At 38.2% G+C, this 15,899-nt stretch overlaps 1 protein-coding gene across 1 annotated transcript in view; it reads left to right on the forward strand.

The window, feature by feature from the left end:
* Positions 1-15,899, forward strand: part of PRKDC (protein kinase, DNA-activated, catalytic subunit) — a 216,425-nt gene that overhangs the window by 121,851 nt on the left and 78,675 nt on the right. The window contains exons 41-47 of the mRNA XM_044744138.2: positions 1,958-2,165; positions 4,412-4,590; positions 9,244-9,412; positions 9,665-9,730; positions 10,837-10,909; positions 11,992-12,140; positions 15,667-15,804. Coding sequence (XP_044600073.2) covers positions 1,958-2,165; positions 4,412-4,590; positions 9,244-9,412; positions 9,665-9,730; positions 10,837-10,909; positions 11,992-12,140; positions 15,667-15,804 — 982 coding nt within the window. The remainder of the gene's footprint in view (positions 1-1,957; positions 2,166-4,411; positions 4,591-9,243; positions 9,413-9,664; positions 9,731-10,836; positions 10,910-11,991; positions 12,141-15,666; positions 15,805-15,899) is intronic.

A 15,899-nucleotide genomic window follows, 5' to 3' on the forward strand; every position in this document is an offset into this window, starting at 1 on the left:
GAATATGTAAGGTATTTACATGATTCGAAAGTCATCAGCATATAATGACATATTTAAGGATCCTGCTTCTGTCTCTGTCCCCTCTTTTATTTCTCTTCTGCCTCTTCATCTTCCTTTTTCTCTGCTTCATATCTTCTGCAGATCGTTCCACAGAGACCTTCCTCATTCCCTTTTTTTTAAACAACTATATAATTATTCATTGTGTGGAAGTATAATATTTTGAAGTAACTACCTAGTGATGGACTTTTGGGTTCAATCTTTTGCTAAAAGTAATGCCACAGTGAATAGCGCTGTGTTTATATCCTCTTGTATTTTGCCGCTGTATCTTTGGAGTGGATTCCTAAATGTAAGCCAAAAGGTAAATGCATTTGTAATGTTCCTAGAATCACCACATCCCTTCTTTTGGGGCTATATTATGAGAGAGTCTGTTCCATCACAGTCTTGCCAATAGAATATATTATCAAACATTTGGAGTTTTTCTAACTTTATAGGTGAAAAAGGATCTCTGAGTGTTGCTTTAATTTGTATTTCTTTTGTTATGAGTGAAATAGAACATATATTCAGATATTTAATTCTCATTTGCATTTATTTTTTGGTAAACCATCTGTTGGCCCATTTTTAAAATCAGATGTTTGCTCTTGCTTTTCTCCTCCTTCTTTTATCTTTCTATATAAGAGCTGAATGTTTTAGGGCTGTGCATCCCTACTATGCTCAATAGCAGGGAGCTCCTCAAGAGAATTTAAGTCTAGGACAGTGCTCAAATGAGTATATAAAAAGCCCATGTAGCATCTAGTAGTGTCCTGAAACCTTAAAATTTTATGACTGAATTACATTCTGCATCTAATATTTTTACCCTGGTTCAGAGCATCGAGATTTCAGAAGTTGAAAGGGTTTTTAATGGTCACATAGTCCTAACCTCTTATTTTCATAGGTGAGGAAACTAACCCTGTATTCTTTTCTTTTGAGGAAGACTAACCCTGAGCTAACATCTGCTGCCAATCCTCCTCTTTTTGCTGAGGAAGACTGGCTCTGAGCTAAGGTCTGTGCCCATCTTCCTCTACTTTATATGTGGGACGCCTGCCACAGCATGCTTGCCAAGCGGTGCTATGTCCGCACCTAGGATCTGAACCGGCGAACCCCGGGTCGCCAGAGCAGAACGTGCGCACTTAACCGCTGCACCGCTGGGCCGGCCCCTAAACCTGTATTCTTAATTTATACATTTATAGACAAAACCCTATAGGTGATAAATATCTTATTTCCCAGATGAGAAGATAAAGGGCCAGGGGCCGGCCTAGTGGCGCAGCAGTTAAGTGCGCACATTCCACTTCGGCGGTTCGGGTTCGCCAGTTTGGATCCTGGGTGTAGACATGGCACTGCTTAGCAAGCCATGCTGTGGTAGGAGTCCCACATATAAAGTAGAGGAAGATGGGCATGGATGTTAGCTCAGGGCCAGCCTTCCTCAGCAAAAAGAGGAGGATTGGCAGCAGTTAGCTCAGGGCTAATCTTCCTCAAAAAAAAAAAAAAAGAAAAAGAGAATAAAGAGCCAGATGAATGTATTTCTTTGTAGGAAATAGGAATGGTAGATCATTACTAGGAAGAGACGAGAATTTTTAAATCATAATTCATGAGTTTCAAATGCTGGAAATGTGATCATCTTTAAGCCTGAGACTCTTCCAAAGCCTTCCAGATGTTCTCTGAACAAGACCAGATTTGAAATTAAATGAAAAAATATCTTCATTTTAATGCCTAAATTTGGCATGAAGATTTCTGGGAATGAGTAAATAATATGGTTCATATGCAAATGATTTTTGTATTTCATGATTTTTATATATATAAAATCTTTAATATTTTTCTAGTTTGTAATCATTGGTATTTACTTTGCTTGTTATGTAGTAGGCACTCATAAAATATTTGTTGAAACTATGAATGTTTATATAATTTTCTTTTTTTTTTTTAGGAGTTCATGTATCACACAATTAGGCCTTCTGGAAACTGTATATAGAATGTTCAGGAGGGATGACCTGCTTTCAAATATCACTCGCCAAGCATTTGTAGACCGTTCTCTGCTCACTCTGTTGTGGCACTGTAGCTTGAATGCTTTGAGGGAATTTTTTAGCAAAATTGTGGTGGAAGCCATTAATGTGTTGAAGTCCAGATTTATAAAGGTATCATACATCTATTGTTAAATTAAGCATTAATAAGAATTGATAAATCTCCTTGATCAGTGTCATTAGAAACTGCTGTGTGTTCAGTAAAGTATTCTGTCTTGCCCAAGGAGCATTACCTCTACATTTTGATAGCAACCTGTGGTTACATGGGATCTGCATTAGCTTACTGGGGCTGCTATAACAAATTACCACAGACGTGGCTTAGAACAACAGTAATTTATTCTCTCAAAGTTTTGGAAGCTGGAAGTTCAAGCTGGTGGTGTTTCTCAAAAACCTTATGGCTTTCCTACATGTGTCTTGGAGACTTACTCCGTTAGATAAGAGGGTGCTCCACAGATCTTTGCTGGATAATTCTATCTCTATTGCTGGATTCTGTTGAAATGGTTGAGGGCATCCATGAGTGACATGCTTAATTTCTTCAGCACTAGTCAGAGATTGTCCAGCCGCAACCTTGGTCTTCTCTCCAGAGCACACTTCCTAACAGTGAATCTCCTAATGTTAGTACCTTTTACAATCTGGAGAGACTGAGAATTTCCCAAATCATCAAATTCTTATTCCCAATTATTACCTCATTTTATCTCTTGCACTTCAGACTTTATTATAAGCAGCAAAGAAGAAACCAGGCAGTACGTTCAGCAAATTCGTTTGGAAATCTTCTCAGCTAAATATTTAAGTGCATAGCTTACAAGTTTTGCTTTCTCCACAACTACAGAAGGCTTGTCTGCTAAGTTTCCTACTGCTGTATAACAAGGATTCCCTTTCCTCTAGTTTCCAAACATGTGTTCCTGATTTCCTTCTCAGACTTCACCAGCAACTGCTTTAGCGTCCATATTTCTACTAAAAATATGTTTATGATGATTGACATATTCTCTAAGACAATATTGGCTTTCCCTCCCATGCTCTTCACTTTCTTCTGAGCTCTCAATACCAATGCCTTTGTGTGTGTGTGTGGATTTAATTATCCTTAACAATTTTTTTTTTTTTTTTGAGGAAGATCAGCCCTGAGCTAATTGCTGTCATTCCTCCTCTTTTTGCTGAGGAAGACCAGCCCTGAGCTAACACCCATGCCCATCTTCCTCTACTTTATATGTGGGACGCCCACCACAGCATGGTGTGCCAAGTGGTGCCATGTCCGCACCCGGGATCTGAAGTGGCGAACCCTGGGCCACCGAGAAGCGGAAGGTGCGCGCTTAACCCCCGCGCCACCGGGCCACCCCCTCAACAGCAATGCCTTTAGTGTTGATATTTCTACCAACAGTCTCTGGTAGGCATTCTAGGCTTTTTCTGTCATGTGTGGCAGAATTCTTTCAGCCTCTACCCATCATCTAATTCCAAAGCCACCTTCATATTTTTGGACTTCGTTACAGTAGCCCCCAACTCTTGGAACCAAAATGTGTATTGGTTTCTTGAATCTGCTGTAATAAGTTACCATAAGCTTGTTGGCTTAGAACAACAGAAATTTATTCTCTCACAGTTTTGGAGGCCAGAAGTCCAAAATCAGTTTCAGTGAGCTGAAATCAAGGTGTTGCCAGGGTCACGCTTGCCCCAGCAACACCGAATATCCATTCCTTGCCTCTTCGAGCTTCTGGTGGCTGCATCACTCCAGTCTCTGCCTCCGTTGTCACATTGCCTTTTCCTGTCTATCTAATCTCCCACTGCGTCCTTCTTATAATTTATAAGGTTACATGTGGTTTCATTTAGGGCCCACATGATCAATCCAAAATGACCTCCCCAAGTCAGTATCCTTAATCACATCTGCAAAGTCCTTTTTTTGCCTTATGAGGTTATATTCACAGGTTCTAGGGATTAGGATGTGGATATCTATTTTAGGGGGTGGGGAGCATCAGTCAGCCCCTAAAATAATCCCCTTGGGAAACATTGTAAATATCCAAATGGGACATTGTTAATGTAGACTTCAGTATCATTGAAAATTTTGTTTTTTAGTACACTGCATTTTCACCTGCTGTTATCATGCCTTCAATAAGATTTTCTGCAAAAGTCGTATACTCATAACCTAAGCTCACTGTTGGACGTCATGCATTATTTCCGCCCACACTCAATGTGATACATCAACACTTATATACACATTTTAGATCCTGGTTTGTCTCTTATTGAAGTGATTTAACATCTTTTTTAAAATTATTTTCTATGTAAAGGGCATTGAGTATTAAATTTGATATGTTCAATAAAATGTTTTTCATGTTTGATAAGACCAAAGATAATCATTTGTTACTTTTTCTTAGCTGAATGAATCTGCCTTTGATACTCAAATCACCAAGAAGATGGGCTACTATAAGATGTTAGATGTGATGTATTCTCGTCTTCCAAAAGATGATGTTCACTCTAAGGAATCTAAAATTAATCAAGTTTTCCATGGCTCGTGTATTACAGAAGGAAGTGAACTTACAAAGACACTTATTAAGTAAGATTTTAGTTAATTTTGGATTGTATTTGATTTGTTAATTTTTACTATGTGTATATTTTTATGGGAGTATTTAATGTGAATAAATGTTTGGTTAAATACTGAATTTTTATAGTTTTTTTTTCTTATGTACAAACTACTTAGATGGACTTTAATTTAGCATGTTATTGGGTAACATTTTATTCTATACACATCTTTTTTTTTTTTTAATTAATGTTATGATAGATTACAACCTTGTGAGATTTCAGTTGTACATTTTTGTTAGTCATGTTGAGGGTACACCACTTCCCCCTTTGTGCCCTCCCCCCACCCCCACTTTTCCCTGGTAACCACCGATCTGATCTCCTTATCAATATACTAACTTCCACCTATGAGTGGAGTCATATAGAGTTCGTCTTTCTCTGACTGGCTTATTTCGCTTAACATAATACCCTCGAGGTCCATCCACGTTGTTGTGAATGGGCCAATTTTGTCTTTTTTTATGGCTGAGTAGTATTCCATTGTGTATATATACCACATCTTCTTTATCCAATCATCAGTTTCTGGGCATGTAGGCTGGTTCCACGTCTTGGCTATTGTAAATAATGCTGCGATGAACATAGGGGTGCAACGGACTCTTGAGATTTCTGATTTCAGGTTCTTAGGATAGATACCCAGTAATGGGATGGCTGGGTCATAGGGTATTTCTATTTTTAACTTGTTGAGAAATCTCCATACCGTTTTCCATAGTGGCTGTACCAGTTTGCATTCCCACCAACAGTGTATGAGGGTTCCTTTTTCTCCACATCCTCTCCAACATTTGTCCCTCTTGGTTTTGGATGTTTTTGCCAATCTAACGGGTGTAAGGTGATATCTTAGTGTAGTTTTGATTTGCATTTCCCTGATGATTAGCGATGATGAACATCTTTTCATGTGTCTATTGGCCATATTCATATCTTCTTTTGAGAAATGTCTGTTCATGTCCTCTGCCCGTTTTTTGATCAGGTTGGTTGTTTTTTTGTTGTTAAGCAGTGTGAGTTCTTTGTATATTATGGAGATTAACCCTTTGTTGGATAAGTGGCTTGTAAATATTTTTTCCCAATTAGTGAGCTGTTTTTTTGTTTCAATCCTGTTTTCCCTTGCCTTGAAGAAGCTCTTTAGTCTGATGAAGTCCCATTTGTTTATTCTTTCTATTGTTTCCCTCAACTGAGGAGTTATAGTGTCCGAAAAGATTCTTTTGAAACTGATGTCAAAGAGTGTACTGCCTATACTCTCTTCCAAAAGACTGATTGTCTCAGGCCTAATCTTTAGGTCTTTGATCATTTTGAGTTTATTTTGGTGTGTGGTGAAAAAGAATGGTCAATTTTCAATCTTTTGCATGTGGCTGTCCAGTTTTCCCAGCACCATTTGTTGAAGAGACTTTCTTTTCTCCATTGTAGGCCCTCTGCTCCTTTGTCGAAGATTAGCTGTCCATAGATGTGTGGTTTTATCTCTGGGCTTTCAATTCTGTTCCATTGATCTGTGGACCTGTTTTTGTACCAGTACCATGCTGTTTTGATCACTGTAGCTTTGTAGTATGTTTTGAAATCGGGGATTGTGATTCCGCCGGCTTTGTTTTTCTTGCTCAGGATTGCTTTAGCAATTCGCGGTCTTTTGTTGCCCCATATGAATTTTAGGATTGTTTGTTCAATTTCTGTGAAGAATGTTCTTGGGATTCTGATTGGGATAGCATTGAATCTGTATATTGCTTTAGGTAGTATGGACATTTTAACTATGTTTATTCTTCCAATCCATGTGCATGGAATGTCTTTCCATCTCTTTATGTCATCGTCAATTTCTTTCAAGAAAGTCTTGTAGTTTTCATTGTATAGATCCTTCACTTCCTTGGTTAAGTTTATCCCAAGGTATTTTATTCTTTTCATTGCGATTGTGAATGGGATTGAGTTCTTGAGTTCTTTTTCTGTTAGTTCATTGTTAGTGTATAGAAATGCTACTGATTTATCTATGTTGATTTTATACCCTGCTACTTTGCTGTAGTTGTTGATTATTTCTAATAGTTTTTCTATGGATTCTTTGGGGTTTTCTATATATAAGATCATGTCGTCTGCAAACAGCGAGAGTTTTACTTCTTCGTTACCTATTTGGATTCCTTTTATTTCTTTTTCCTGCCGAATTGCTCTGGCCAGCACCTCCAGTACTATGTTGAATAGGAGTGGTGAAAGTGGGCACCCTTGTCTTGTTCCTGTCCTCAAAGGGATGGCTTTCAGTTTTTGTCCATTGAGTATGATGTTGGCTGTGGGTCTGTCATATATGGCCTTTATTATGTTGAGGTACTTTCCTTCTATACCCATTTTACTGAGGGTTTTTATCATAAATGGGTGTTGGATCTTGTCGAATGCTTTCTCTGTATCTATTGAGATGATCATGTGGTTTTTGTTTTTCATTTTGCTGATGTAGTGTATCACGTTGATTGACTTGCGGATGTTGAACCATCCCTGTGTCCCTGGTATAAATCCCACTTGATCATGGTGTATAATCTTTTTATGTATTGCTGTATTCGGTTTGCCAAAATTTTGTTGAGGATTTTTGCATCTATGTTCATCAGTGATATCGGCCTGTAGTTCTCCTTCTTTGTGTTGTCCTTGTCAGGTTTGGGGATCAGAGTGTTGTTGGCTTCATAGAATGTGTTAGGGAGTTCTCCATCTTTCTCAATTTTCTGGAACAGTTTGAGAAGAATAGGTATTAAGTCTTCTTTGAATGTTTGGTAGAATTCTCCAGAGAAGCCGTCTGGTCCTGGACTCTTATTTTTGGGGAGGTTTTTGATTACCGTTTCTATTTCCTTACTTGTGATTGGCCTATTCAGATTCCCCATTTCTTCCTGATTCAGTTTGGGGAGATTATAGGAATCTAGGAATTTGTCCATTTCTTCCAGGTTGTTCAATTTGTTGGCATATAGTTTTTCATAGTATTCTCTTATGATCTCTTGTATTTCATTGGTATCTGTTGTGAATTCTCCTCTGTCATTCCTAATTTTATTAATTTGCGATTTCTCTCTTCTTTTCTTGGTGAGTCTGGCTAGGGGTTTGTCAATTTTGTTAATTCTTTCGAAGAACCAACTCTTTGTTTCATTGATCCTTTCTATTGTCTTTTTTGTTACAATATCGTTTATTTCTGCTCTTATTTTTATTATTTCCCTCCTTCTACTGACTCTGGGCTTTGTTTGTTCTTCTTTTTCTAGTTCTGTTAGGTGTCGTTTGAGGTTGCTTATTATACACATCTTTTATAAATAAAAAAACTTTTTTTATTTTGTTGTTTTATCCTATCGTTTTTCTCCCTCAGTAGTTTGATATATATATATTTTTAGTGATATGATTTACAGTAAGAAGGGATTTAGTGTATTTTGTTTTTATATCATTTGAAATTAAAGGAATGTTAAATATTTTTAAGCAGGCGTTCTATAAAACATAAAGCAATCAAATACGTTTTCTCTAAAACTAGCCTTCTAGTGAAATTTCTTCTTAGTAAACATTGAACACAGACATTGCCGTGTCTCATTTGCATATCCAAAACAAACTTACCAGTACTACCCTAATTCCTATTTTGTCTCCTCAGTGAATGACGTCACCACCCACTGGTTGGCATAAACAAGAGCCTTGGGAGTCATATTTTGGTTTTCCTTTATCTTCATCTCTCCAACCTCTCTGCACACTTCGTCAGTCACCTGATCTGGTGGATTTTATGTCCTCAGTATTCCTGAAACCAGTGCCCTTATTTTATTTCCCTTCTATAGCCTTGCTGTGACATCCCTTGTGCTTTAGTGGACCACTGCAGCGATCTCCTTCAGAATTACTCTCCCTGCTCCTAGGCGTGTCGCTCTCATTTCTGTTCATACAGCTGCCAGAATGATAATGCATTTGTAATATGAACCTAATTGTTTCATTTCCCTGCCTAAACCCTTCAAAGGAACCTCATTTTCAGTAGCAGGGGTCAGCAAACTTTCACTGTAAAGGGCCCAATGGTCACTATTTTTGGCTTTGTGTTGCAACTGCTACACAGTACTTCAAAAGCAGCTGTGAGCAATACATAAATGAATGGGCATGTCTATGTTCTGGCAAAACTATTTGCAAAAGTAGTTGGTCACAAGGGCGTGATTTTATGACCCCATCCTGCAGAATAAAGTCCAGCTCCTTAGTATGGTAGGTGAACTCTTCAAGGAAGCACCTCTATCCACCTTTTACTTGCTGCCAGCCACTGCTGCTTCCCGTTGATTAATGGGATGCTCTGAGCACACCATGAGGCTTATCTCTCTTCTCTTGGCTCGTAGTGCCCACATATGTTTTTCCTTTGGCTAACGTATAATTCAAAATTCACTTATTTTTGCTTAAAACTTTTCTTGGCTCCTTAGACTGGCGTACTGTCCATCCTCCTTGCTTCCATCTCTTAACTTACTGTTCTTGTTGCTGTCACTGTGCTTCCCACAGTCTGGGGAAATCTACAGACGGTGCCTCTTCTCTAATTGAGCACTTCTATTCCCAGTGCCTAGTACCAGGCGAGGCACAAACCTAACCCAAAAAAGGCTGAACTGAGTTGAGATCCTGTTGTCTGGCATTGTTGGGCTTGAGCAACAATTTCCTTGCTATATGAATTAATTTTTAACCTGAATCTACTCTGCAGATTGTGCTATGATGCCTTTACAGAGAACATGGCAGGTGAGAATCAGTTGCTGGAGAGGAGAAGACTTTACCATTGTGCTGCATACAACTGTGCCGTTTCTGTTGTCTGCTGTGTCTTCAATGAATTAAAATTTTACCAAGGTTTTCTGTTTACTGAAAAACCAGAAAAGGTAGGCCTCTCCTGGAGTGTTCATTATTGCTGTTATTGTGGGATTTCAAAAGTTAAATTACATCAGTTAAAGTTATAATTTGTACCTTATTATGATATTAAACATATAGTTATTTTAGTACTGCATATACATATATATTTTAAAGCTGAAGTGCTTCTCCGTGAGCTATTAAGTAGTATTAATTCTATAGTAGCATCAGCATTAAGGATCTCTACCATTTAGATATTTTTATATGATTCTTTGGATTTACAGAACTTGCTTATTTTTGAAAATCTGATAGACTTGAAGCGCTGCTACACGTTTCCTATAGAAGTTGAGGTGAGTGAAATTTTTCAATGATGTTTCTAAGTTAAAAAAACTTACCAAGTACTTTTAGAGAAAGACATTTATTATGCTGAACATATTAGATTCCCAGTATTCAACTCTGCTTTGAACTACAAAAACAGGCAGTTTCATGTAGTTCAACCTGAGGTACAATCTCAGGCAACTACAAAAAATTCATCATAACAATTTTTCTCTCGCTTAACTTGTAAAGGAGAGAAAATGCCAATAAAAGGAGCTATTGAACATATCCCGGAAGTTTTCTGAGTAAATTCCTCAGGTCAATGAAATTGAGATCCATCCAGATACAGAATTAGGACCCTGTGGCTTTGCCTAGGTGATTTGGCAGGATAATGGAGGTGCCACGAGCAGACATCATGGTAATAATTGGAAAACTCGCTCTGGCAAAGGTGATGAGCCTGATGTTAGCTAAGCCGAGTTCGACATGCCCGCCTCAGCAATTAGCGGGAAGGTTGTGACTGCGTTCTCTCACAGCCCAGTGGAATTGGGAAGTTGGGCAGAGTGCCAGTGCTCAAACACCATGGCCTTGCAGAACAGAGCTGGGCCAGGGGCTCACTTCACCACGTCTTAGTGGTGCATGGGTTCTTGTAAATGGTTGCTACCTGCCTTGTGCCCTTCTGGAACAAGACTGGAAGCTTTTTCCTAGACATGCGTTCAAAGAACTAAAAAACAAAAAAATAATAGCATTAGTTTATTAAGCATTCAGACACTTGCTATAGGTTACTTCTAAACTTTACAACAGCACTTTGATATGTCATAACCATATAGTTGAGGAAACTGAGGCTTATGGGTCAAGTACAAACTATTGGTAATCCAGGCATGTGGCTTTAAGAGCACACTAGGTCCCAGAGCCCAGAGGGGAGGCAGGTGCCTCTGTGGGGTTCTATGGGACTCTGTGGGGAAAACTTTTCTTGAGGGCCCCCACCTGTCTTTCTTTCTGGATATTTTTGAATGCTTTTAAATTTGATAAAAGTTTTGTTTAAAAATTAATATTTTTTTGCCAAATTGCTACTAAAATAGAAAACGTGTGACCATGATTCTAAAAAGTTTTAAATTGTGTATTTATTTTGCCTAATAATTAGGTTCCTATGGAAAGAAAGAAAAAGTACCTTGAAATTAGAAAAGAAGCCAGGGAAGCAGCAAGTGGGGATTCAGGTATGACATTTTCAAAATGATGAGAAAGATTCTAGTAGTTGGTATTGGTTATGTAAATGTAAAATATTTTAAATATCTGAAAACATTGAAATTGAGTTTGAAAAATTTTTATTTTTAAGATCGCAAATGGAATTGTATTTTTAAAGAAATGCAATTAGCTAAACTTTAATTGCATAGAAAGACCTCAAAGTGGCCAGTGGGGGCTCAGATATAGTATGCTTTTTTTAAAAAAGTGAAAATTGGCTTGATATTTATTAGTTTGCATATAGATTGTGTTTGTATGTTGTTTAGATACATGTAGAAATCTGTGTTAAAATACAAGTTCCATCCTGCCATTTTTCTGCTCCAAACTTCCCGTCAGCTCCCTCCTCCCTCAGGATGGAGCTGCCCAAAGCCCATGAGCTACCAACCAGCTCCCTGCCACTCTCTTTCCTGCTCACAGGCCCCCTGCCTGTGCCTGTAGGCATCAGGCTCACGTTTGCCCCAGGGCATTTGCTCATGATGTTCCCTCAGACTAGAATACTCTTGGCCCCAGATGCATGGCTTAGGAGGTTTTGTTTAATGTCAACTTCTGAAGGAAGTTCTCCTTTGCCTTTCTATGTAAAATTCACCCTATCTCCCTCTACATGCCCCTTGTTTCCATTTTTTGCTAATTTTTCTTTATAGCTTTCTTTTAAAATTTGAGAGTAAAATTTGGACCAGTTTTCTAAATTCTTTACATATTTTTGATTAGTTGTTCTTTAGTAGTATCTCTTCCCACGTTTATGTTAGACTTTATAGGTAAAATGTATGTCATCAAAATTTTAAATGCAAAGAAATTCTATTAATAGCATATCTAAAAATTAGAAATAGTTTAACTTAATTTCTTTGCCCATGATAATAGAGAATAACTGCTCAATAATGACAAAAGCAAAAGGAGCATGTCCTTTTTGCTTTGTTAATCTGGATAATGAGTTGAGAATCACAGGATTTATGAAAGCCTTAGTTAAAAGTATTCTTTAATTTTAATATCACTTGAAACTTAGAAAAATACATTTCTTACTAATTTGAATAAATGTATTATCTTCTTATTTATATTTCAGATGGTCCTCGTTATATATCTTCCTTGTCATATTTGGCAGACAGTAGCCTGAGTGAGGAAATGAGTCAATTTGATTTCTCGACTGGAGTGCAGAGCTATTCATATAGTTCCCAAGACCCTAAATCTACCACTGCTCATTTTCGGAGACAGGTGATCACATTTCACGTATTTGAGAATATCGTTGGCATTTGTAAAGGAAGGGGGGCTCCTTTGTTCCAGGGGAAGCCACTTCTTTGTTTGTCAGTAGTTCTCAGAAAATAGCGTTAGTTTGGAGAATTTTCCAAGATCTAAGCACCAGCCTTTCATCCTGTAGACTCAGCAATCTGACTTTATCAGCACAGGAAAGAAGGCTCTCTCCAAGGGCTGATTCACATTAGCCAGTCTCCCCAAGATTAGTGTTTTAAATCAGAACCTCACTTAAGGATTTCCAGTGGGAGAGATAATAACCATAGAGACTCAGATGCTGGTACTGATATGACTGTTGCAGTTTCTCTCTGGAGGGAATGAAGGAGCTGTTCAAATATTTGATCTTATCAAACTAAGATAACTGAATGCATCCATGTTCACAAGTGATAGCTTAATTCTTAAAGAGTAAATTCTTGGTGACAAGGGTGTGGAGTATGGAATGGTTTTAATTATTATTTTTAGAGGTAAAATTCAGTCTTTTTCTTTTTGGGTCCCAGCAGCTTGTACAGTTGTCCTGCACCTCAAGCTTTTTTTTAACTTGGATTAATCTCACTCTTGTCCATTCTTTCAGAGAGAAGACCTGCTGTGTGTTTGTATCCCCTCCCTTGTACCCCTCTGCTGTTCTTTCTCTCCCTCACCATCTCTCTCTCTCTCTGGGCTCTCATCTCTACCTCTCTGTACCAGACTGTCGGAGTCTGTGTATGTTTACAGTTTTTTCTATCATATGTGACTTTCGTGTCTGCATCCCAATAGGAAATCATTCTCAGACCTTCTTTCATGATTGTTCTAGCCTTCTTTGCAATTAGCTGTTTTGATATTGCAGGAAGGTAGGACTGGTTAACGTTTGTGTGCCCTTCCTCTGTTTTTCTTACTATTCTTTATTTTGTAAGGTGACATGCTTTTTTTGAATTTTGGAATAATTTCTAATTTAGGAGTTGCATAAGTAGTACAAAGTACTCCTGTGTGTTCTTCACTCAGAGACCCCACTCAGGATTTGCCTGTTGTCTTGATAACGTCTTTTATGGCAGGAGCATCCAGTCCAGGACCACATGGTGCACCCACCCACCATGTCCTTGTACTAGAATGACTCTTGGTTAGTGTTTGTTCAAGGCTTCCTTTCAAGCAGACCAGGAATTTTGGCAAGAATATGACAGGATGATGCTGTATTCTCCTTGTGAGAGATGTTGACCTCATTTTCTGGGGAGATTTTTCGAGATTATGTAAAATCTCTTCTTCAAATCACTTTCACCCACTAGTTTTTAACATCCTTTGATGTCTGTTCCCTGAGTTAACTATTGCTATGCTGGTTGCAGAATGATAATTTTCTAATTCTATCACTGCTCCTTCATTTATTAGTTGGCCTTCTACTGCAATGAAGAGCTTTCTCTTTTCTCCATTTATTTTGTTTTAATTTTTATCATTGTGATCTCCTGGATTCTTATTTTGCTCAGTGGGTTATCATTTATTTTGATGCTCAGATTGTCCCAGATTTGGCCAGTGGGCATCCCTTCATGCAGGCGCCTGTGTTCTTTTGACATATCCATGTCATTCTTTGAGCAGTTCCTTACTTGCTAGCACAAGAAAACGTGCGAAGGTGGTCTCATTCTTCCCCTGTCCCAGCTTTGGACTGGGCCATCTCCCTAGTGAACCCTCCTTCCTGTGGGTGGAGAGTGGTAGGAAGCTCCTTGCAAGCCTCCTCATGGACAGAAATAGGAAACGTGTAGGTAGACACACACAAGTTCCCGCAGATACGTTTGATTCCCAAGCTTTTGCCTTTTCCAGTGCGGCATGCACTGACTCACTCCCTCTTCCCCTTGACCCCTCTGCCCTCCTCCGTACACTGATGCCCTCCTGGAGTAGGCCCTGAACTGCAGGCAGATACCCTATTCTGTCTACCTCCCCGACCCCCGACACTGCCAGGCCCCTCTTGGCTCACTTCAGTCTGCTCAATGGCCTTTTGCCTAAGAAGGGAAGAAGTAGGAGTGATATGTTTTTGAAATTGAGTTTGATTATGTTTAGGAGTTGATTATGTTTTTTATGTACTTTTTGTTGCCCCTGGGGTTGAATTCTCTCTTTTTTTAATGAATGCTTCAAGGGGGATCCTATTCATTAATTCTTTCACTGAAATTATGTCATACATTTGTGCTGAGTAGTAAGAAAAGTGTGACTATGTTCTATTACGGTTACATTGTCTAGTAAGACTCATCTTTCATTAATAGGCCTTTTACATCAAGGCATCTTGGGTTCACTCCTCATTCCTTTGATCTGATCGCATGACCTGAGTTTCCAGTTTCAGATCTCTTGTCCTTGTGAGCAGCATCTTGAGATACAATGATTCTGATAAAAATGTGTTAAGTAGATCTGAATACAGTCAAATATTGTGATTAACTCCTTTGATACCTTACCACGTGTATAGAAAAAGGGACATTAAGATTGCTCTGATGGATTTTATGGCTCACCGAATGTGTCTTTTTTTTCTCTTGTCTCGTATAATCCTGCTTGCATACAAAATTTACTATTTTACGTTTAGCCTTGCTGTTACTAAAACATAAAACCACTTCCTATCATTTCTAAAATCCCCGATTTATGGAAATTATTTGTTATCTTTGGGAGGAATTGCGTTTCTAAATAATGTCCATCTTGGGAAGTGACATTTTGGAATAGTTCCTGCCACTGGGGCAGACAGAATTAGAAAATTTATCTAGGGCCGTTTTTACTACTCTTTCTACTTGATCTCCACAAGCACTTAGTGTCTCCATGTTGACTTTTAGCTGTCCAAAATTTCCTCTCAGGATTTGTCAAGTCTTTCTTGCAAGTGATTTATACTAGGAAATACCCAGATAAATTACTCAACCCTACATATGTGTGTATAAAATTTACTGTATATGTATATAAAACCTCAGTTCAGCATTACACTTCTGAAATCATTGTCACTGCTTATTTTCACAGAATTGTAGGGTCAAGAATGGTTTAAAAGTTTTGTTCTATTATTGGTTAAAATTTCGAGGCAAATTAAGGACTTTACAGAGTTTTTCAAATTACTGAGAAAAAGTTAGGTAAAAATTTATCCTTTAATGATACTTAAATAGCTCTGCCTTTTCCATAACGTGGCAACTAAGAATCATAGAAACTGTTGCTCTCAAGGTGTTGAGGGTTCTGGGGCCTCCAAGACACACACATTTATGGAAAGGGCTTGGTGTTTGTATAAAGCAGCATGTCTGCATGGATGCTTTGACCTCATTGTGACCCCAAGGAAGTGACCATGCAGATGGGTCAAAGGGGAAATACATACCTAGAATGTAAGCAAGACATGAGTCCTGTTTAGTTTTTAGTTGTTTAATAAGAAAACATAACGAATGTGTTGGATATTACCACCAAATTATCACTGTTATCCAAGTGTGTTTCCTGATATTGCCCAAAAAATCAGAATGTTATGTACACTGTAATTTTAACAGTGCACTCTGTATCATTGGATTCTTCGTTTTCCTAGAAACATAAAGAGTCCATGATCCAAGATGATATCCTGGAGTTAGAGATGGATGAACTCAATCAACACGAATGTATGGCAACTATGACTGCTCTGATTAAGCACATGCAGAGAAATCAGATCCTCCCTAAGGAAGAAGAGGTCTTTTTCTGCTCATCTTATATTGTCTAACTTAATTCTATTTATTGGTATCATGTTAAGATTGAACATTTAATATTGAAGACTAAAGCAAATCC

Source organism: Equus asinus, chromosome 12 (assembly GCF_041296235.1).
Source record: "Equus asinus isolate D_3611 breed Donkey chromosome 12, EquAss-T2T_v2, whole genome shotgun sequence".
Taxonomy (NCBI): Eukaryota; Metazoa; Chordata; class Mammalia; order Perissodactyla; family Equidae; genus Equus; species Equus asinus.